General features: G+C 38.6%; 1 protein-coding gene across 2 annotated transcripts; it reads left to right on the top strand.

Annotated features, from left to right (window-relative positions):
* Nucleotides 1-16,965: 16,965 nt before the first annotated feature.
* LOC112711130 (uncharacterized protein ycf45) lies at nucleotides 16,966-20,958 on the top strand. Of its 2 annotated transcripts, none has more exons than XM_025763705.3 (9): nucleotides 16,966-17,413; nucleotides 17,493-17,555; nucleotides 17,731-17,808; nucleotides 18,034-18,254; nucleotides 18,710-18,782; nucleotides 18,902-19,186; nucleotides 19,975-20,118; nucleotides 20,505-20,555; nucleotides 20,757-20,958. In XM_025763705.3, the coding sequence occupies exons 1-9, from the start codon at nucleotides 17,207-17,209 to the stop codon at nucleotides 20,826-20,828; spliced, it is 1,194 nt and encodes a 397-aa protein (XP_025619490.1). In that variant the 5' UTR covers nucleotides 16,966-17,206; the 3' UTR covers nucleotides 20,829-20,958. The 2 variants fall into 2 exon arrangements, with proteins under 2 accessions (XP_025619490.1, XP_025619491.1); XM_025763706.3 differs by having other exon boundaries at nucleotides 20,651-20,958.
* Nucleotides 20,959-21,488: the final 530 nt, after the last annotated feature.

Here is a 21,488-nt window from a genome sequence, read left to right as displayed (position 1 = left end):
TCAAAGGCTTTCACACATTCACTATCGAACTCAAAATCCACATCTTTTTGGAGTAGGTGCGATAACGGCAAGGCAATCTTGCTGAAGTCTTTGATAAAGTGCCTATAGAATCCTGCATGTCCCAAAAACGAGCGAACCTCCCTCACGGATGAGGGGTAAGGCAGAGTAGTGATAACATCGACCTTGGCCGGGTCCACAGAAATGCCTTCATGAGATACTACATGTCCTAACACTATACCTTGTTGTACCATAAAGTGACATTTTTCAAAATTTAAAACAAGGTTGGTGTCAACACATCTAGCAAGGACCTTGGCCAAGTTCTCTAAGCAACAATCGAATGAAGTACCATAAACGCTGAAGTCGTCCATAAAGACTTCCAGACAATTCTCCATTAGATCGGAGAAGACACTCATCATGCACCTCTGAAAAGTAGCAGGTGCGTTACATAGTCCAAATGGCATCCTTTTATAGGCAAAGGTGCCGAATGGACAAGTAAACGTGGTCTTCTCCTGATCTTAGGAGCAATATGTATCTGGAAGTAGCCAGTATATCCATCAAGAAAGCAGTAGTGAGTTTTACCTGCCAAGCGGTCTAACACCTGATCGATGAAGGGTAAGGGGTAATGGTCCTTTCGTGTGGCGGCATTCAATCTTCTATAGTCAATACATACTCGCCACGCATTTTGTACTCTTTTAGTGACCATTTCTCCGTCGTCCTTCTTGACCGTTGAGATGCCCGACTTCTTAGGGACAACTTGAACCGGGCTTACCCACTCACTGTCGGAAATAGGGTATATGATATCCGCATCCAGTAGTCGGGTAACCTCTTTCTTCACTATGTCAAGGATGGTGGGGTTGAGTCTCCTTTGCGGTTGCCTAACTAGCTTGGCTCCATCTTGGAGAAATATCCTATGCATGCACTTGCGGGGGTCAATTCCCACAATATCCGCTAGGCTCCATCCTATTGCTTTCTTGTGCTTCTTGAGAACATCTAGGAGCTTCCCCTCTTCTTCACTTGAGAGCTCACTAGCAATAATGACCGGAAATCTTTGGTTCTCCTCTAAGAAAGCATACTTCAAATGAGATGGAAGGGGCTTCAATTCACTTTTTGTCTCAAGATGAGGTTCCTTCCCATCAAGCTCATGGAGTTCACTCTTGACAACTTCTTCAGGTTCATCCTCTTGGTCATCCATCTCCTCAACAGTGGGGTAGCACAATTTTTCATGATCCTCTTCTTGCACTTCCACTATCACTTCATCAATCATATCACATCGGAGCATGGAGTGTTCTTCAGGAGGATGTTTCATGGCTTCCTCTAAATTGAACTTTATAGTCTTGTCTCCAACCCCAAAAGAATATATACCAGTGAAGGCATCCAACTTGAATTTAGAGGTTTTGAGAAAGGGTCTACCAAGTAGGACGGAAGATGAGCTTCTACTTTCTGTTGGAGGCATCTCAAGGATGTAAAAGTCAATCGGAAAAACCAAATCCTTAATTGCCACGAGTACATCTTCAGCTATTCCCATTACTGTGATCACACTTTTATCGGCTAAGGCAAACTTCGCCGCCAACTTCTTCAATGGAGCTAAATTCAACCGCACATAGATGGACAGTGGCATGATGCTTACACAAGCTCCCAAGTCACACATACAATCATGAAAAGTGTATCCACCAATACGACAAGACACTAAGCACGGTCCAGGGTCACCACATTTTCTTGGAATAGGTTCCATTAAGGAAGAAATTGAACTACCCAAGGATAGTGTCTCCAATTCTCCTAACCTATTCTTGTGTGTACACAAGTCTTTCAAAAATTTTGCATACTTGGAAATTTGTTGGATAGCGTCAATGAGTGGTATGGTCACCTCGACCTTTTTGAACACTTGAAGCATGTCCAAATCAAATTCCGGTGTCTTCTTCGCTTTCTTCACCATAGAAGGAAATGGAATGGGAATTGACTCATCAACTATGGCTTTCCTCTTGGGTTCCTTGAGGTTTACTCCTTCTTCCTTATGCCTTTTGTCTACTACCTCTCCTTCATGTGGAGCTCTAACAACTACCTCTTCTTCATACATTTCTCCCATGACCCTTGGAGGTATCTCCTCTAATGTAGTCCCTGACTGTAGAGTAATGGCGTTAAGACCGCCTCTTAGGTTTGGTTGGGGTTCGGATTGAAGGTTGGAGGAACTTGAGGGTTGAGTGGTGTTGTTATTGGGAGTTGGTGGTTGGCTTGACATGTTCATTTTTTAGAGCATGTTGGTGAGATTGGCCAATTGGGTGTTCAAAGCCTCGAATTAAGCCTTGTTAATCTCATCTCATTTTTCCATAGCGGCTCTAAGCTCATCAACTTGATTGTTGGAAGATGGAGGAGTCTGGTTTTGTTGTCTGTGGTGCGGTGTTTGGTACTTGGTATAGTTGTTTTGGTTTTAGTTGGGGTGGGCTTGGTTGGCTTGGTAGTTGGTATTGTTATGGTGGTATTGGGATGAAGGTTGGTTGTTGTTGTGATGAGAAGAAGGGTTGTTCCATCTTTGGTTTTGATTGCTTCCTTGTGCATTATCTCTCCACCCTTGATGTTGATTACTACCTTGATGGTAGTTGTTTTGACCTTGAGGAGGGTATGGTGGACGGTTGTTGTAATTCACATTGGCTACCACAAGGGCATGTTCCTCTTGAATTTGATGGCATTGGTCGGTGTAATGTGTGGTACTAGAGCACAACCCATAAATCCTAGGAGGGCCTTCAAGTTGAGCAACCAGAGGTGGGGCTTGGACAGCTTGGATGGAGTAGTACTCCCTTTGATCTCTTTGCATTTGTGTAAGGATGGTGGTCATATCCCCAAGTGCCTTGGTTAGACTTGCTTCGGAGGGGGGCGGTTCTACCACACCCTTGTGGGAGTTACTTCTCACTCTTGTATGTTGTGTAGATTCGGCAACATCCTTTATCAAATCCCAAGCTTCTCCCTCCGTCTTGTTTTTCGAAAGGGAACCGCCACTAGAGGCGATAAGCAATCTTCTATCTTCCGCACAAAGACCTCCGGTAAAGTAGCTAATGAGCAAGCGAGTGGTCATTCCGTGTTGTGGACATGACTCCAATAGCCTCTTGAACCGAGACCAATACTCATACATACTCTCTTGGTCTCTTTGCATTATGCCCGAAATCTCTTTCCGGATGTACTCGGTCTTCTCCGGTGGGAAGAACTTATCAAGAAACTCTCTTCTCAAGAAATCCCAATTAGTCACAATATCATCTGGTAGCAAATAGAACCATATTTTTGCTTGTGCTTCAAGAGAAAAAGGAAAGGCAAAAACCATGATTGCTACCTCATCGGCTCCATGCCTTCGAGCCGTAGAACAAGCAACATGAAAATCCTTCAAATGTCGGATGGGGTCTTGACCCGGCAACCCATGATACTTAGGAAGTAGATTTATCAAGCTACTCTTCAACTCAAAGTTTGGATCAAGGTTAGGATACCTTGCTTGCAACGGTTGAAGTATGATATCCGGAGCTCCTTGCTCATGCAAAGTGATCCGGCGTGGCTCCGCCATGTGTGGCTCACCAGTAGGATGTAAAGATGTATCAGTAGTGTCAACAGAAGAATAGACAGTAGTGGACTCCAAGTCACTCTCGGCGACGTCTAGTGACTCGGTGTTTTCCTCGAGAGAGGCCGAAGTACTAGGCGTATAGTCCAACCGCCTTCTAGCTTGCCGAGTGTGTAACAAAGTTCTTTCGATCTCGGGATCAAAGTTGGCTAAGCTAGAATTCGGTTGAGACCGAGTCATCAAACTTAAAATTCATAGTACAAATGCAAAAGAATTTTAAACTATAGCTAAGTATTGAAAAAGCAAAATATCTGCAATATTCACATATTCACATAACCAATATCAAGGCATACGTTGCAACCATTCCTTGGTAAATGCGCCAAAAATTTGACACGACTCTGATAAACCCCATTTGTAGGGTTTATCTTGTATTGATTTTTGGGGATTTTATCACATTTTACCCACATTTATTCAATGAAATAGCATGGTTTTGTATATTCTCCTTTAATTATGCTTAAGAGTGAAAACATGCTTTTTAGGACTTAAAATAGCTAAATCTAATTCTCCTTGATTCCATTAGATGCCTTGATATGTTTGTTAAGTGATTTAAGGTTTAGGAGGCAAAGATTGGATCAAGGGAATGAAGAAAGAAGCATGAAAAGTTGGAGAACTCATGAAGAAATGAAAGAACCGGAAAGCTGTCAAGCCGACCTCTTTACACTTAAACGACCATAACTTGAGCTACAAAGGTCCAAATGATACGGTTCTAGTTGGGTTAAAAAGCTAACATCCGGGGCTTCGAAACGATATAAGATTTGCCATAGTTGCTACACGTATGGTGGCGCACACGCGCATAGTACGTGCACGCGCCATTGCTGCCACCTGGTTCACTTAAAGCAAAACGTGGCCAGCGATTTTAGAAGCCTTGTGGGCCCAATCCAACTCATTTCTGATGCTATTTAAGCCATGGATTGAAGGGGGAATGAAGATACACTCATACTTTCATGCTTTAGATGTTAGTTACCATTAGTCATAGTTTAGTAGTTAGAGTTAGTTTCTAGAGAGAGAAGCGTTCTCTCTAGGATTAGGATTAGGATTAGTTCTTAGATCTAGGTTTTACTCTTTGCCTTCTTCTACTTCTACCTTTCAATTCTTTGTTGTTATATTCATCTTCTTCTACTCTTTTATTATAATTTCCTTTATGTTGTTCTTATATTTTGTTGTAGATCTAGTATTGTTCCTTCTACATTCTTCCAATTCAATAAGAGGTAATTCATACTAAATGTGTCTTCTTTGCTTTCTATTGTTGATCTCTTGTTTTTATAGTTGTAGATTCCTTTAATTCTTGCAAATTCCTGTGTTTACTTGTATTGCACTCTATGTGTTTGATGAAATGTCTCTTTTAGTTTTAGTGTAGATTTTGCTCCTCTTGGCCTAGGTAGAGTAATTAGTGACACTTGAGTTATCTAATTCCTTTGTTGATTGATAATTGGAGAGATTGCTAATTGGTTTGGAGTGCACTAAAGCTAGTCTTTCTTTGGGAGTTGGCTAGAACTTGTGGCTCAAGTCAATTCATCCACTTGACTTTCCTTTATTTAGTAAGGGTTAACTAAGTAGTAGCAATGAACAATTCTCATCACAATTGAAAAAGATAACTAGGATAGGACTTCTAGTTCTCACACCTTACCAAGAGCCTTTTATAGTTGTTAGTTTACTTTCTTGCCATTTATCTTTCATGCCTCTTATCAAAACCCCAAAATAACTCACAACCAATAACAAGACACTTTATTGTAATTCCTAGGGAGAACGACCCGAGGTTTGAATACTTCGATTTATAAATTTTAGGGGTTTGTTTTAGTGACAAACAATCTTTTGTATGAAAGGATTATTGTTGGTTTAGAGACTATACTTCGACGAGATTTCATTTGTAAAATTCTAAACCATCAAAAATCCATTTATCAGACTCCCAAGGGTGTATTGGTAAATATTCTCTTTAATAACCGCGTTGTAAGTATAGCTCTACCAACAACAATCCTCAGGAGGTAAAATTTAGAAGAGGGATTTGGTTGTCACAAGTTCAACCCCAATAGAAATAACCGAAGTATTCAAACCTCGGGTCATCTCACAAGGAATGGGCAAACATGTGCTTCGACATTGGTTAGAAATCCGGGGTTGTGAGTTATGAGCATGGAAATAAATGGAAATCTTAACAAGCAAATAATCTTAAATTGCGATAAACTAATTCAACTATCTAAGCAAACTTGAGCAACTCCAATGAACAAGCAATATTCTACTAAATTCTACTTTAAACCAAGCAAGTAACTATAACTAAGGCCATTGAATTGGAAAATTGGTTTTCAAATATGAATAATAAAAGCAACTCTTGGCTAGGCATAGGAATTGGGATCACAATCCTTGTCCAACAACTATATCTTGACAATTATGAGGAACCAAGCTCATTAAGTCTACCCTCAAAGTCTTAAGTACGTGATATCTACCCCTAGACTTGAAGTACGTCAAATGGCTTTGGTCACATCAACCCATAAGTCCCAACCTACCTACTAATTAGATTAGTAGTGGGTTGGCGTCAATGAGTATCAAATTGACCACCAAGGGCTCCCAAATCATCAAATCCATGAGACCCAATGACTCAAGTTCACCCAATTCCCTTGACCTAGGCCAAGAGTGGAAAAGACTACTCCATACTCAAAGTAAACAATTCATCGAACACTTGGTAAGCATTAACAAAAGACATGTTCAAATTAGCAATTAAATTGAAATCTACAAGTACCCAATAACAATTATCAACATACAATCAAGCAATTAACAAGGCTAAACATAGAATTCATCAATGTAACATCAACAAGTCAAGATTCACAACATTCATAAAATGGGTATGAAATGACAAGTGACAAGAATCATAAAACTATCATTAGATGCAAGGAAGATTATAACAAGAAATTCAAATTGAACAATGAAACTGGTAATTAACAAAATCCAATTCACAAATCAACAAGGGAAGATCAAATGGAAACTAGATCTCGAGAGGAACAAGGGTTTCTCTCCCTAGAACAACCAAAGAACCAAAAACTAGCTAAAATTGTGTCCTAGTGTCAAATGAGTGATCTCTCTCTTTCCCCCTAGCATCCTTGGGTCTTTTCCATGCAGAGACAGCTTGAAATTGGGCCTGATTCCCTCAGAAATCGCCAGGCACGATTTTCTTTAATGAGGTCACGTGCAGTCTCCCGCGCTTGCGTGCCAAGTGTGTGCGCGCGCTGATTGCAATTGTGACCCACGCGTGCGCGCCAGTTGCGCGTGCGCATCGACAGGAATCTTCTAATCTGCGCGGATGCGTCCATCCTTGTGCGCCGCTTCCAGCCAATCCCATCCACGCGTGCGCGTGGAGTGCGTGGATGCGCCGATGCTGCTGCTCCCAAGACTCCAATTCTTCATGTTCCTCCCCTTTTTTACATGCTTTCTCCCTCTCTTCTAAGTCATTCCTACCCTATAATTCCTGAAATTACTCAACAAATACATCACGGCATCGAATGACAATAGAAGAGGATTAAAATATGGAAATTTTAAGGCAAAATAAGCATGTTTTTCATCATGGAGAAATATTGGGAAGTAAACACAAAACCATGCATTTCTTGCGAATAAGTGTGAGAAATATTGATAAAATCCCCCAAAATAAGCACAAGATAAACCACGAAATCGGGGTTTATCATTAGCCGTGCTGTGACAGAGCATTTGGACCATTTTCACTGAGAGGATGGGAAGTAGCCATTGACAACGGTGACGCCCAATATACAGCTTGCCATGAAAAGGAGTAAGAATGATTGGAGGAAGGCAGTAGGAAAGCAGAGATTCAGAAGGGACAAAGGATCTCCATACACTTATCTGAAATTCCCACCAATGAATTACATAAGTATCTCTACCTTTATTTTCTGTTTATTTATCCTTATTTTCGAAAACCATTATAACCATTTGAATCCGCCTAACTGAGATTTACAAGATGACTATAACTTGCTTCATACCAACAATCTCCGTGGGATCGACCCTTACTCACGTAAGGTATTACTTGGATGACCCAGTGCACTTGCTGGTTAGTTGTGCGAAGTTGTGATAAAGTGTGATTCACGTTTGAGAGCTCTAAGTCTATTGGCGCCATTGTTGATGATCACAATTTTGTGCACCAGCAGCCGGGGTGTTATTGACGGACTTGGAGAAATTCCGAGTAGGGGATACGGAGGACAAGTTTATGTTTGTAAATCAAAACCTCCCCCCATGAATTGAAGGATCCCCTCATGGTAGCCGTTAGAGCAAATGGAGACCTTTTTGCCTGGACTCCAGTTGACATGCCAGGGATAGACCCCGATTTCGTGTTGTACCGCTTGGCTGTGAAGCCGGAAGCCCAACCAGTCGCACAATGAAGGAGAAAAATGTTGCCAGAAAAAGTTGACGAGGTAGCCAAGTAGACGGCTAGCTTGTTAGAAGCCGGGTTTATCAGGGAACTCGACTACTTCACATGGCTCTCGAATGTGGTGCTCGTAAAGAAAGTGAATGGGAAGTGGAGGATGTGTGTTGATTAATTGGAACTTAACAAGGCGTGTCCCAAGGATTCAGTCCTTCTTCCCAATATTGATACCCTAATAGATGCAACAGTGGGATATAGATTTTTGAGATTTATGGATGCATACTCGGGATACAACCAGATCCCAATACACCGACCTGACGAAGATAAAACGGCATTTATAATGCCATCAGGGACTTATTGCTACAAGGTCATGCCATTTGAGCTGAAGAACACAAGGACAACATACCAGAGACTGATGAGTAAAGTCTTCAAGGATCACATCAGTAAGTTGGTAGAGATATGTGTGGATGACGTACTAGTAAAGACTACCAAACCGAGTAGCCTTGTAACCGACATGAGCGTCGTTTTTGACTCACTCCAAAAATGTAATATGAGGCTGAACCACCTAAAGTGTGTGTTTGTTATGGATCGCCAACCCGGATAAGTGTGAATCCATTCTCTGCATGACAAGTCTTAGTTGTATAATGGATGTGCAAAGGCTAGCGGGGAGACTGAAGGACCTGTCACATTTTCTCGACACATCGGCAGCAAAAGCGTTACCCTTCTTCAACCTAATGAAGAAGGGGATGGCCTTCGAGTGGACCCTTGCGTGTGAAAAAGCTTTCAATCACTTCAAGAGGATTTTTTTGGAACCACCAGTCCTCAGAAAACCAAAAGAGTGGGAGACCTTATACCTTTACCTCACAATGATAGAGGAGGCCATAGCAGCCGCCTTGGTTCAAGAGGAGGACAAGCTGCAACAGCCCGTGCACTTCATAAGCATGGTGCTCTAAAGGGCGGAGTTGAGATACACTAGGCTAGAAAGTCTAGCCTATGCCTTGTAATCTCCTCTCGGAGGTTAAGGCAGTATTTTCAAGGACACCCAATCACCCTGAGAACCGACCAGGCGATCAAATAGATTCTACAGAAACTTGACCTGGCAGGACGAATGATGACTTGGGCAATAGAATTATCTCAGTATGACATCCGGCATGAACCTTGACATGCGATCAAAGCCCAAGCGATGGTTGATTTCTTGGTAGAGGTGACCAAAGATGTTTCCGAAAACACGAGCACACGGTGGAGGCTCCAGCTTCCAGCCAAGCATTCGGGGGAGCTGTGATCATTTTAAAAAGCTCGAAAGGAATAACCTATGAGTAATATATCAAGTTTGAACTCCCAATTTTACACAACCAAGTCGAGTACGAAGCCATGATAGGCAGCTTAACTTTAGCCAAGGAGGTTGGAGTAACAAAGCTTGAAGTCAATAGTGACTCCCAGGTCAAGACCTCACAAGTAAATGGGACCTACCAAGCCAGGGACCCACTATTGCAAAGGTATTTGGAGCGAACAAAGCAGTTGTGTAAGGAGTTTGAGGGGGTAGTGGTCAATCATATGCCCAAGGAGAGAAATACTAGGGCAGACCTTTTGTCAAAATTGGCGAGCACCAAGCCTAGAATCCCTCTCTTGGATCAGCTCAATCTGACATTTTCTTGAAAAAGGTTCGCTCCCTTCATGATGACAGATGCTCGCGAGTTCTTAAAGAAGTGCAAGAAATGCCAAGAAAACGCAAATTTTCACAAAGCACCGGTAGAAGAGCTAAGCTTCACACTAGCCTCCCGGCCTTTCTCCCAATGGGGAGTGGACCTCTTGGGCCCTTTTTGGTGGTCCCAGGACAGGTCAAGTACCTAATTGTGGCTATTGATTATTACACCAAGTGGGTAGAGGCTGAACCATTGGTCAGCATATCATCTGTGAACTGCTAGAAATTCCTTTAGAGACAAGTGATCGCTAGATTCGGGATTGCAGATATCGTTGTGTTAGATAATGGAACATAGTTTATAACAACAAATTTGGGAAGTTCTTAACGGGACTCAAAATCACGCAAAAGTTTTCCTCCGTGGAGCATCCCCAAAGTAACGGGCAAGCTGAGGCGGCGAACAAGGTCATCCTCAGTAGGATGAAGAAGCGCCTAGACCAGAAGAAGGACTCTTGGGTATATGAGTTAGCTTTTGTCTTGTGGTCCTACAGGACAGCGCCGCAATCCTCTACCGGGGAGATGCTCTTCCAGCTTACCTACAGCATTGACACGGTGATTCCTGTAGAGATTGGGGAACCAAGCCCGAGGTTGCTTCTAGGCAGAGGCAGTCAAGCAATTGAAAGTGACTTGATAAATGAAGTAAGGGAGATGACCCACTTGTCGGAGGTAGTGTTAAATCAGAGGTTAGCGCTGCATTACAATCACAGGGTGCAAAGTAGGAGTTTTGAAGAAGGCGACCTGGTCTTGCAACGTAATGATATAGGTCCACCGACTCTTGGAGAAGGCAAGCTCTTGCTAAATTGGGAAGGACCTTACAGGGGAAAAGAAGTGCATGGAAAAGGCGTCTACAAATTAGAACAGCTAGACGGAAATGAGGACTTGAGGACTTGGAATGCAGCGAACCTTAAGAGGTTTTACTCCTGAGGCTTAACGACCTCCCGACCAACCGGTTATTTTTCTTTTGTTCACTTTTGTTTTCATTTACTCTCTTCATTATACTTTGTTAAATGAGGGTACTCTTTTCCCTTGTCCTCAGAACGAGACAACGGTAAGGGGTTTTAACGAGACCCATTATTGAAAAGCGGTTGCGTGTTAATTTTTAACATTATTCTTACTTTGATTCATTTATCTATATTACCAAGTTACAACAATGGCTACCCGAGACTAATCACCCCGGGTACCATAATACCACAACAGGTAGATATCCACTGGATGATGACCTTAGGGCCGAACAAAGAAAAAAAATAATAATGCGACCAAAGGGCACCGCGTTAGCCCAACAACAAGCTAAAAAAAAGAGAAATTATTCAAAGTTACAAAACGGGGCATCACATCGGCCCAATAGTTAAAAGAGTACAAAAAGTTCAAAAGATACAAAAGATTACAAGTGACGAAGATCGTCACTTCCTCGGGATATCCACCACCTTCCCATCTTGAATCATCTTAAAAGCGCCAATTGCGGAATTGTCGAAGTCAGGAGCAAGGAAGGAGACCTGAGCCTTGATTGTCTCCTTGGTAGCAGTGATGGCTTCCCAGGCATCCTTAATGGGTAAATTGGAGTTTTGTGGATATTGTGTTACAGAAGATGGATTTTGGTTGGAGGTGGAGGGAATGAATGAAGGAGTGTGTTGGTACTGCTTCTATGTCGATTTTGATAAATGGCTCACCATCTAAACCTTTTAAGATAGAGAGAGGTTTGAGATAAGGTGATCCACTGTTCCCTTTTTTGTTTGTTCTTATTGTTGATGTTCTGCATAGGATGCTAGGGAAGGTAGTCAGAAACAGATGTATTTTGCGTTTGCTAGTTAGCAAGGATAATATAGAGTTTTCACATCTCCAATTTGCAGATGACACTATATTGTTCTGTCCACCGGAAGAGGAGACCATCAGAAACTATGCCAAGTTGCTAAGGTGCTTTGAGGTGATGTCGAGGTTAAGTATCAACTTTGATAAATCAAGTTTAATCCCAATCAATTGTGATCAACGGTGGACTTACAACATGTGCAACTTGTTGGGATGTAAAGATGCTAACCTTTCAATCAGATATCTTAGCATTTCTTTAGGAGCAAACCCAAGACTAGTCTAGACTTGAAAACTGGTAATTGATAAAGTGGTGGAGAAGGTTAGCATGTGGAAGGCAAAAGTGCTTAATAAAGTGGGTAAGTTAGTCTTTATTAAATCTATGTTGAATAGTTTGCCGATGTACTATTTGAGCCTGTATAAGATGTCGAAGTCAGTGGCAGAAAAGTTGATTTCGTTGCAGCGAAAGTTCCTATGGAGCAAGGAGGAAGGTAGAAATGGTTTGCTGCTGGTTAAGTGGAAAGTGGTTCAAGCTCCTAAAAAGGTGAATGGCTTAGAGGTGGGGGATGTCGTGGTTAGGAACACAGCACTCTTCTTCAACTGGTGGTGGCATTTTTCCAAAGAGGAGTGTCCATTATGGAAGAAGGTTGTATGCTCTTGTTATGACTTGAACGCCAATGTGATGTTATCAGCTCAGACTTTGCCTAGTAGAGGGGGTCCATGGAAGGATACCTGTCAGCTGCAGTTCAAGGATAGTAATGTGAGAGATAAGATGATTACTGGGTTATCTATGGAGGTGGGTGATGAAAGGAGGACTCGGTTTTGGGAAGATGTCTTGTTACATAGTGGTTCGCTAAAGATGAGTTTTTCGAGGATCTTATCTGTTTCAAACCAAAGAGGATCTGTCATAGAGGATTGTGGGTTTTGGGATAGGTTAGAGTGGATTTGGAACTTTCAGTGGAGGTGGGAGTTATACCAATAGGAGTTGGATTTAGTGGATCAATTGCATGAGACTTTAAGACCTATAAAGCTAGCATATGATACACAAGATAGAGTTGCATGGAAGTTTGACAAAGAAAGTATTTTTTTTTTCAACTAACTCTTTTGTGCAGGTGATGCAGTTAGAAACAATCCCGAAGGATATCACCATCTTTAGTTTCACCAGAACCATATGAAAAGGTTTGGTTCCACCAAGAGTGGAGTTATTTATTTAGTTTGCTTTAATAGGAAGAGTTAATACTAAAGAAAGATTGCACAGGTTGGGAATTATTAGACATGGTGATAACATGTGCGTATTGTGTAAAAAAGACGTTGAACATATTTACCACTTGTTCCTTGGTTGTGAGTTTACTTGCCAGGTGTGGTGTGAATGACTATCTGACTTTGGAATGTTGTGGTATGTTTCGGATTCAATGAAAGAACACTTTGAGAGTTGGACATGTATCGTTAACAGGAAAGAGGAGCGCAACAAGTGGCTCATCTGCTTTTTTGCCATTATTTGGAACGTTTCGCTAGAGAAGAACGGACGAATCTTTAATAACAAGGAAGCGGGTGTAAAAGAGGTTTTTTAGAAATCTTTGACCAGCTCTAGAGAGTGGAATAGGTTGGATCCTTTTTGTTGTTAATGGCTATGTTAGAGATGATACTAGAAATAATTTTTTGTTTATTTATTTTTGTTGGATGTTGATTTTTTGAGACTTGGTTTATTGTCACTCCACTTTATTGTATTGAGCTCATTTGTATAAATAAATATTTTAATTACTAAAATAAAAAATTATAAAAAATATTATTGAAATTTGTCTCCTAATTTATCTTGTTTACAATATAAATGAAATAAACTTTCACGTATTTATATACAAGTGTCTCTTAGTCTTAAACTTATCTCTCGTTTACACGTATACAAGATAAGGCTAAAAAACGAATTTAAGTCATAATTTTTATAATTATTTATTTAAGTAATTAAAATATTTATTTAAATAAAAAATCTATTGACATACTAGTAATAATAATAATTGGAATAAGGGTCGCACTAGTGTACAGATGAAAGTGCGTACAGATATACATATTTTTTTATTATATTTCACGTATGGACACGTGTTGGTTCCACGCTACAATGTGCAAGTGGTTCAGAGGAGGTCCCACGAGCTCACAGGAGCTGCGAAGGAGCTGGCTTGGTAGGGTGTAGTTGGACGGTGTTCTGACGCGTTCTGTGGGTTGGATGCTGCTGTCATGGACCTTGTTTGGGCCGAAAAAAAAAAGGCCGAAACACTTGAGTTGGTTCTTCACTTCGATAGTGGGTGAATGATTCAATAGTAGTTGCATTTTTTTTCACCAAAATTGGTAAAAGATAACCATTTCTTTATACTGTTGGGCACTTGGATCTTGGGATCAATCCTCTTTCAAAACTATTAAGCCTTATAATGTCTCATTTATTGAAGTTCACCTATCCTAATAATTTTAAAATAGTATAAAAATATTTTTTGGGTTAAAATAACATTAAAATAAACATATTGAATTAGTGAAATATGATGTAAAATGTTAAAATAAATTATTATTTTGACCCATAAAAAATAAACCAAAAACAAAAGAAACAATATTTTTATTTTTTAAAATTAATTTTAGTTTGACAAAATATACATTTTGAGGAGAAATAACAAATAATGCATTTATTTAATCCAACCTTTTGTTGAGTCATCTAAAAAGTTATTTGGAAAATATATATAAAAAAGAATAATAAATTGATTTTTTTACTATTTTTTTATTTTTTAAATATTTTTTCAGTCATGTAAATGATATAAAAAATATTTTAAATAAAATGACTAAATTAAAAAGATTAAATTAACATCTATAATTAATTATATAAAAAATATTTTAGTATTATTTATGATAATATTATTTGTTTCTAATTTTATTTAGTTGTTTCTTTTTTATTATTTTTTAATTAATTTTTATCCCTATTATTATTATTATTATTATTATTATTATTATTATTATTATTATTATTATTATTATTATTCTCTTTGAGAAGGCACAAAGCTACTTTATATCTCTAATATCACTAAATCGACGCACCAAATCGAAGTGAATTTTTTTTAATCTATCTATATATCAATTTATTTATAATGATAAATTATATTATTAAATAAAATTTTCTCTAAATTATACAAATATGCAACATTTTATATTTGCTTATGACTGGTACGATTTTAGAGTTTTTAATATAATTGGCTATGAATTATCGTAGATTACATGCAAGGTGTTGCAATACATAAACCGATACGACTTGTAACGGTTTATGAATAGCAACAACGGCTAGAAGATATAACGATTTCTAAGAAAAAAAATAACAGAATATAACTAAAATTTTTGTTTATAATCTCATCTTATTAGTTGAGTCCAAGGTTTTGATGGCCAAATCCGTGTTGAAGTCCTCTAACTATAATGATACCGCGTATAAAGTTATAAATAAATACAGCGTTTTAGTGCAGCCTTGATCTTGTTGATTCTATCTGATATAACAAGAATGCCTGGTTGAGACGTGACGTGTTGTCGAAGATGGGATAAGAAGGACCACGACTCCACATTCTCACCCTCCACAAGTACGAATGCGACAGGAATGATGTTGGAGTTCCCATCTTCCGCAATTGCTACGAGAAGTGTTCCATTGTACTTCCTGTACAGATGGGTCCCGTCAATACTAACCAGTGGCTTGTAATGTCGGAACGTCTCGATACACGGTGGAAAAGTCTAAAAAAGATTGTAGAAATATGCTTGCTCCTCACTCACTTAGCCACCCAGTCGCACTGGACTCGTCCTCAATACTGCAACACTGTCCGACATCGTGATTTGTATGCCTAGCAACCATTGCGACAACTCATTATATGACTTTTTCCAGTCTCCGTAAATCTAAGTCACAGCTTTCTGCTTAGTCATCCAAACCCTCTTGTAAGTCGGTCTGAAACCAAAATGGGCCTTTGTCACGTTCTGAAGTACCTTGATCGACACGGCAGCATCGGCCCTGATCATAGGGAGTATGAACGTCAAGATCACATGGTAATCGATCCCCCTATGAAGACTCGATATCGAAGTGGCCAGACAAGGATGAGGTCCATTGTACCGTTTCACTTCCCAAATGCCTCTGCGTTGCTGGAGACTGATCCGAATCAACCATATGCACCCATTGCCAAAATACTTACACTTTCCATGGTACTTGCAGTAATCAGACTCCATCACTTTATACTCAACCCCACGTCGGATGCTGTACGTCTTCACACTCAACACTGCCTCGTCTTTGTCCTGAAACTATTGTCCAACTTGAAACTCAGCTACTCCACTGATCTCCTATGTGGTTAGAACCTCCTGAGATAGAGATAATATCCACAAGCTTGGCCAACAGCTCAGGGGTCCTCACCTCCAGAAATTACCAACGACAATGGAACAAAACTTCCAAATCTTCAACACTCCCTATGACGAACGAATCATACTTCACATCGTCTCGCAAAACCGAAATCAAAATTCTATAGAATAACTTCTCCACCTGTTTCATGTTTTGTAGACCAAGTTTTTGGATTATATTATCCCTAAACTCCGTGAAACTCGTCCAATGTCTAATGAAGATACTAAGCAGATCTTTATCCGTAAACTTAATTCTGAAACGTATTTTTTTCGTAATCGACCCTCTATAGTGTACCAAAACCAAGAAGCTCTCATCACTAGCCATTGTGGGACTCACTATGATGGAGAATTCGGATTCCACACCTATTTATAAACACTAAATCGAATTAGCCAGGCTCCATTTACATATGTTGCTAAAAATTTAGTAAATCTGATCAACCTATTTCGATTTAGCCTCGTCTTTGTCTGGAAACTGCTGTACATACTTACATAAATTGAAATAGCCTAATTCGATTTACTCCAAATACAATGTTACCTACTAAATATTAACAAGAAAATTAATTAGTCTGATTGAAATAAAATACACTTAATTCAATGTACACAAGTTGGTAATTTGTTAATTTACTTACTAATTAATTTTTTAGAAATCACAAAAATCTTTTGATAACAACAAAAGTGTAAAGTAAAGCATAAAAGAAATAGCTTAAAAGAATGTGGTATATAAACACCGAATTTAAATTTCAAATTGAATTACTTAAACATATTTATTATTTGTTATCCCAAATAGTTTAAAAGAATGTGGTTTATCACATATTCATGGGAAACTATATACGATAAGATTTTTTCTATGATTGGAAAAGAAACAATTTTCTCAAAACAATGATCTAAATGGATCAATCCATTATCTTTTGGGGCCTATCCCCAACATTGAAATAGAAGTTTTGAATTTATTATCCGATTTTCTCTCTTTTATTTCCGGTTACAGTCCATTATATCAAAAAATCCTAATCAATCAAACAACCCCAGCCCAATCGTAACATTTTAGGAATTAAACAAAGCCCAACAACGATAAGTCCATTCACATCCTTTCAACGGGATTCTCAAGCTGACCTGGTCTCTCCATCCACCGGCTTAGCTACAATGTGGAGCCTTTGTAAACCAGCCCTGCAACGTCTGCAAGCTGTTCAGAAAGGTCTGCGAGCTGCTCCTCCAATTACCAGCAGAAATCCACGTGTCAGCTTCACATCGAACAAAAGAGCATATCTTTACAAACACATCTGTATGCTATAATTGTCCTTGGAATAATATCGAGGATAAAGGAGGGAAATAAAGCAAGGGAGTGGAAGGAACCAAAAAAATGGTTGTTGGGAAACCATTGGCGGCAGCACGCCTATCCATTTCATGGAATCCGTGGAATCTGAATGTTAAGCCAATTCCACTTACCACATTCAACTTCGCTCTTCGGTTGCAACCACCAACTTACCTCAATCTCCATGTTAGAGCATCTTGTTTTCCCGCTTCTTCCCCTCTTCCCCAGAACGATGATCTCCAAGCTCTCTTACAGGTTACTACTTTTTAGATTTTCCATTGAAACAATTCATTTCTTCATTGTTATCGATGAATACCTAGGTCTTGTGTTGCAGATTCTTCCATCCGATTTGCATGACAATCTCCTCAATGAACCGGACAGGGCTCAACTCTTAGAGGTCACTACCTCACTTCTCAATTTACATTCCTATTTAATTTACGGTTTTCCGCTTTTTTAATTAGAAAATATTTCATTTTGGTTCAGGGTTTGCTTTTTGCCTTAATGCATATAATTTAATTATCATGATATGGGCCATATGGCAGTAATTTGATGCTCTTTTTGGTGTTTGTTAGGTTATATTGGATTTGGGTCGTTTGCCAGAGGCACGTTATCTTGGTAAAGAAGGAGGGCAATATATAAGGGAGTCTGAGGTGACCATGCATGCATTCTAGTTATTCATGCTTTTGCTTCCTATTTTTGGATTCAAAATCTCTTCATTTATTGTTATAACTTTCCTTAAGAATATGCATTATTTTCAAGCTGAATATATGAAAAAAATTAATTGCTGAAGTTTTCTAATGTATTGAAAATTAAGTTTGCAAACAAGAAATTTGCCTTGGAGTGGTTATGTGATCTCTTGACAAATGTATAGCCAGGTAACTGTGAAAGAGCTGGAATATGCTCAACAAGCTGTTGGAGAGTTCGGCAGGGACAATAGAGCCGGCATCGAGGGTACATTGCACAGAATATCTGCAATACGGAGTAGGAAAGGTGGCATAGTTGGCTTGACATGCCGCGTTGGAAGGGCAGTAAGTGGCCAGATTGACATGGTTTATGACCTGCTTCAATACTGGAAGAGCATTTTATTTGTGGGAAGGTGTAGCAACACTACCCATATGGTGTACTAAGTAATTTCAATTGATATTATGAGATTGGTGGATATTGTTCATAATTGAAGTGCAAATGTGCTCCCTATGAAAGTGATTCATCATTTATTAGATAAGAAATTAATTTTGATATGATCTTCTTCATGTTTGCTTTATATATTATATTTGTACAACTGTGTGGTTGTGCTTCATCCAATTGCCACTTGGAGTTGAATTTAAACATTTTAAGGATTGGATTCTTTGTTTGTGGTTGTTTATTGGAAAATATGATAGAATCCCTTTACTCTAGGGATTTCTAATTTTTCATTGTGAAATCATCTATTAATAGTAAAAGTCATCTATCATGGTCTGATAACTTGCTCATCTCAGTCTCACAGCTTAGTAAAGTGTCTAAATTTCTTTGTAAATTTTGATAACCGATTTCCTTTTTTTCTTATTCTTTCAGGCCTGGGGTTGGTAAGACTACTGTTATACGAGAGATTGCTCGTGTACTGTCAGATGAATTTCACAAGAGAGTGGTACATTGACTTTCTGTATCTTATGGCACTCTTTTCTCCTCAAAGTACACCTTTTGTGTGTCTATATATATATATTGTAGATCAGTTTGTGATAGAATGAATGCTTGCAAATGTCATAGGTAATTGTTGATACCAGCAATGAAATCGGAGGTGATGGCAATATTCCGCATGCTGCAATAGGGAGTGCACGAAGGATGCAGGTACCTGAGCCATCAATGCAACATAGAGTGATGCTTGAGGCAGTAGAAAATCATATGCCTCAGGTGATTATAGTTGATGAGATTGGCACAGAAGCCGAAGCTCATGCTTGCCGATCAATTGCTGAGAGGGGAATCATGCTTATTGGGACTGCTCATGGACAACAGCTTGAGAATATCATGAAGAATCGAACACTCTCAGATCTGGTTAGTTTTAATCCTTACATTATAATATTATTGTGGCAATAACATTTAAGATTTTGTTGTCGCTCTCTTTCAAGAACTTGAGCACTCTAGCTTCAATACGTGGCACTCTAACTTTACTACCTGTACATTCTTGGATGTAAGCTTTAGCTGTACTAGCTGCTTTCTTGATCGGCAAATGGGTCAGTTATAAAATTTCTAGACAACTCACAAACTTGTTCTGATTTAGTTTGGCTATGCATTCGTGATTTGATTTTAAAATTTGCTGCGAGTATTGTTCTGATGACCTGCAAGTTTTAAGTGGCAAAAACATGCAATTCATTAGATTATTGTGTGAAATGACATTATTTATGATAGGATTAATTGTGGCTATTAGATACCTTAGGACAAGATAACTGCCTCTTCTGAACCTGCTTTTTCTTCTTTGCATATTTATGTGTTGCTCTTCAAATGAACTCTTTTTAGAGGGTGTTTATTTGTTAGATATGCAGAGATATCCATATTCCTTATTACATGGCTCAAGCTCTTAGGATTTATTTTTTATTTTTTATTTTTTTGCCTTTCTTGTGAGAGTGCCTCATTCTCTCTTTTTTCACTTATTTCCTCATTTGTAATTGTTTCCCTCTATTAAAAGAGCCTGAGACTGCATTTGATTTTTATGCTGTAGTAGAAATTTCATAAGAAGCTCACAATTAAGCCAAAAAAATTATAACGCTTATTCAGTTGAATTGTGTGTATTATGCAACCCAGCAGAGTGTAACATCAACATTCACCTCCTCTTGTTTTGCCAGATTGGTGGAATAGGAGCTGTTACTCTGGGAGATGCAGAAGCTAGAGCAAGAAATTGTCAAAAGACAATTCTTGAAAGGAAAGCTCCTCCAACATTTGATTTCCTGATCGAGATGAGAGACAGATACTACTGGCTTACACATCAGGTATGCTAATTCATCATCATCATCATTATTATTATTTATTTATTTATTTTACTGTTGATCGTGAAAAACTCCTGTCTCGGAGACAGCTAAATTCTGATTGTGACTTTGCAATCATAAAATAAAAATAAATATTAATTGCTGGCACATTAATAACCTGATTAACATTGAGTCGTTCCCAGTGTACCTTTCACTGGTACAAGCCCCAATTAATTGTTTGATACATGACTTGTTTACTTGGCATCCTAATAACAACTTGTTAAGTTATTTACCCTAGAAAACATGTTAAAGACATACAAAAGTGTTGCTAATTTGATATGTTGCTTGTTCAAGTTTTGGTATGTTCATATGAGAGTTGAATTTAACTTGTTCATGCTTTCCATCTGCAGACAGACAAAAGTGTTGATATGTTGCTTAGAGGCAAAATTCCTCAAGTTGAGGTAATTCTTTAGTTTCGTGTGTTTGGTTTATTTGATCGGAACTCCTTATTTTGTGCATAGAAAATAAAATAATAATTAGGACAATTTTTTGCCAGGTATATGATTACTCTATACTATATTTCTGAACAATATATTCAAACGAGCTTCTACTTCAATTCAGAGTCATGGTGTCATCTTTCCTTTTTCTCTTCTCTTTTGCAGGTAAGAAAAAGAGATGAAAAATGCAAGGTTGTGATAGAAAAATCCAAAGCATATGATAAATGTCAATTTTAATTTTCTTTTTGAGGGATTATTGTGTTGACATTTTCAAATATTGAAGGACAAATTTGGTAACCAACATCTTTAGAAGATTAACGAGGTGAGTGATATAAGAAGTATTATCATAATGACTAGAAGTTAGAAATAGTTTTGCATTTTTATCTGTTTTCTATGTATTTGGGTTTATTTTTACTGTGTATACGTAGGCGTGACATGGATGGGGTAGGGTAAGGTAGAATTTAAACCGGTAGGGTAAGGTAGGATTTAAACCCCATCCTAATCCGACTAACTCACATCCTAAAGCTCTCAACCTAATCCTACCCGATCTAATCTGCGAGAAAAAGGAAAAAAAATTATTTCCACTCATACAATATTTGGTCCTTCCTTATTTCATAATATCAAATATTCATGTATTATTAGCAAATTGAATTATTAGCTTAGTGACACTATGTACCTATGTAAAAGAGAACTTCGGTTTAAATCGCTACTTGTTCACTCATGCATATATATACTTTTATGAATGCAAAAATATTAATAACTAGATTTTAACCTGCCGGTTGTGTGTAACTAAACTGAATTAATTTTTATGTATAAGAAAGTATTTAATAACGAAACCTTAAAAATTAATATTAAGTCTAGATAAAATTGTTAAGACATTATATATATTCTAGTGTT

The sequence above is a fragment of the Arachis hypogaea genome, chromosome 9, assembly GCF_003086295.3.
Source record: "Arachis hypogaea cultivar Tifrunner chromosome 9, arahy.Tifrunner.gnm2.J5K5, whole genome shotgun sequence".
NCBI lineage: Eukaryota > Viridiplantae > Streptophyta > Magnoliopsida > Fabales > Fabaceae > Arachis > Arachis hypogaea.
This window is presented reverse-complemented; position numbering and strand designations above follow the sequence as displayed.

Excerpts from the sequence above, each read along its gene's own strand:
- LOC112711130 (XM_025763705.3), top strand. The coding sequence starts at position 17,207 with ATGGTTGTTGGGAAACCATTGGCGGCAGCACGCCTATCCATTTCATGG. Across the intron at positions 17,809-18,033 it reads AATATATAAGGGAGTCTGAG|GTAACTGTGAAAGAGCTGGA; the intron begins GTGACCATGCAT and ends ATGTATAGCCAG. Across the intron at positions 18,255-18,709 it reads AGCATTTTATTTGTGGGAAG|GCCTGGGGTTGGTAAGACTA; the intron begins GTGTAGCAACAC and ends TTATTCTTTCAG.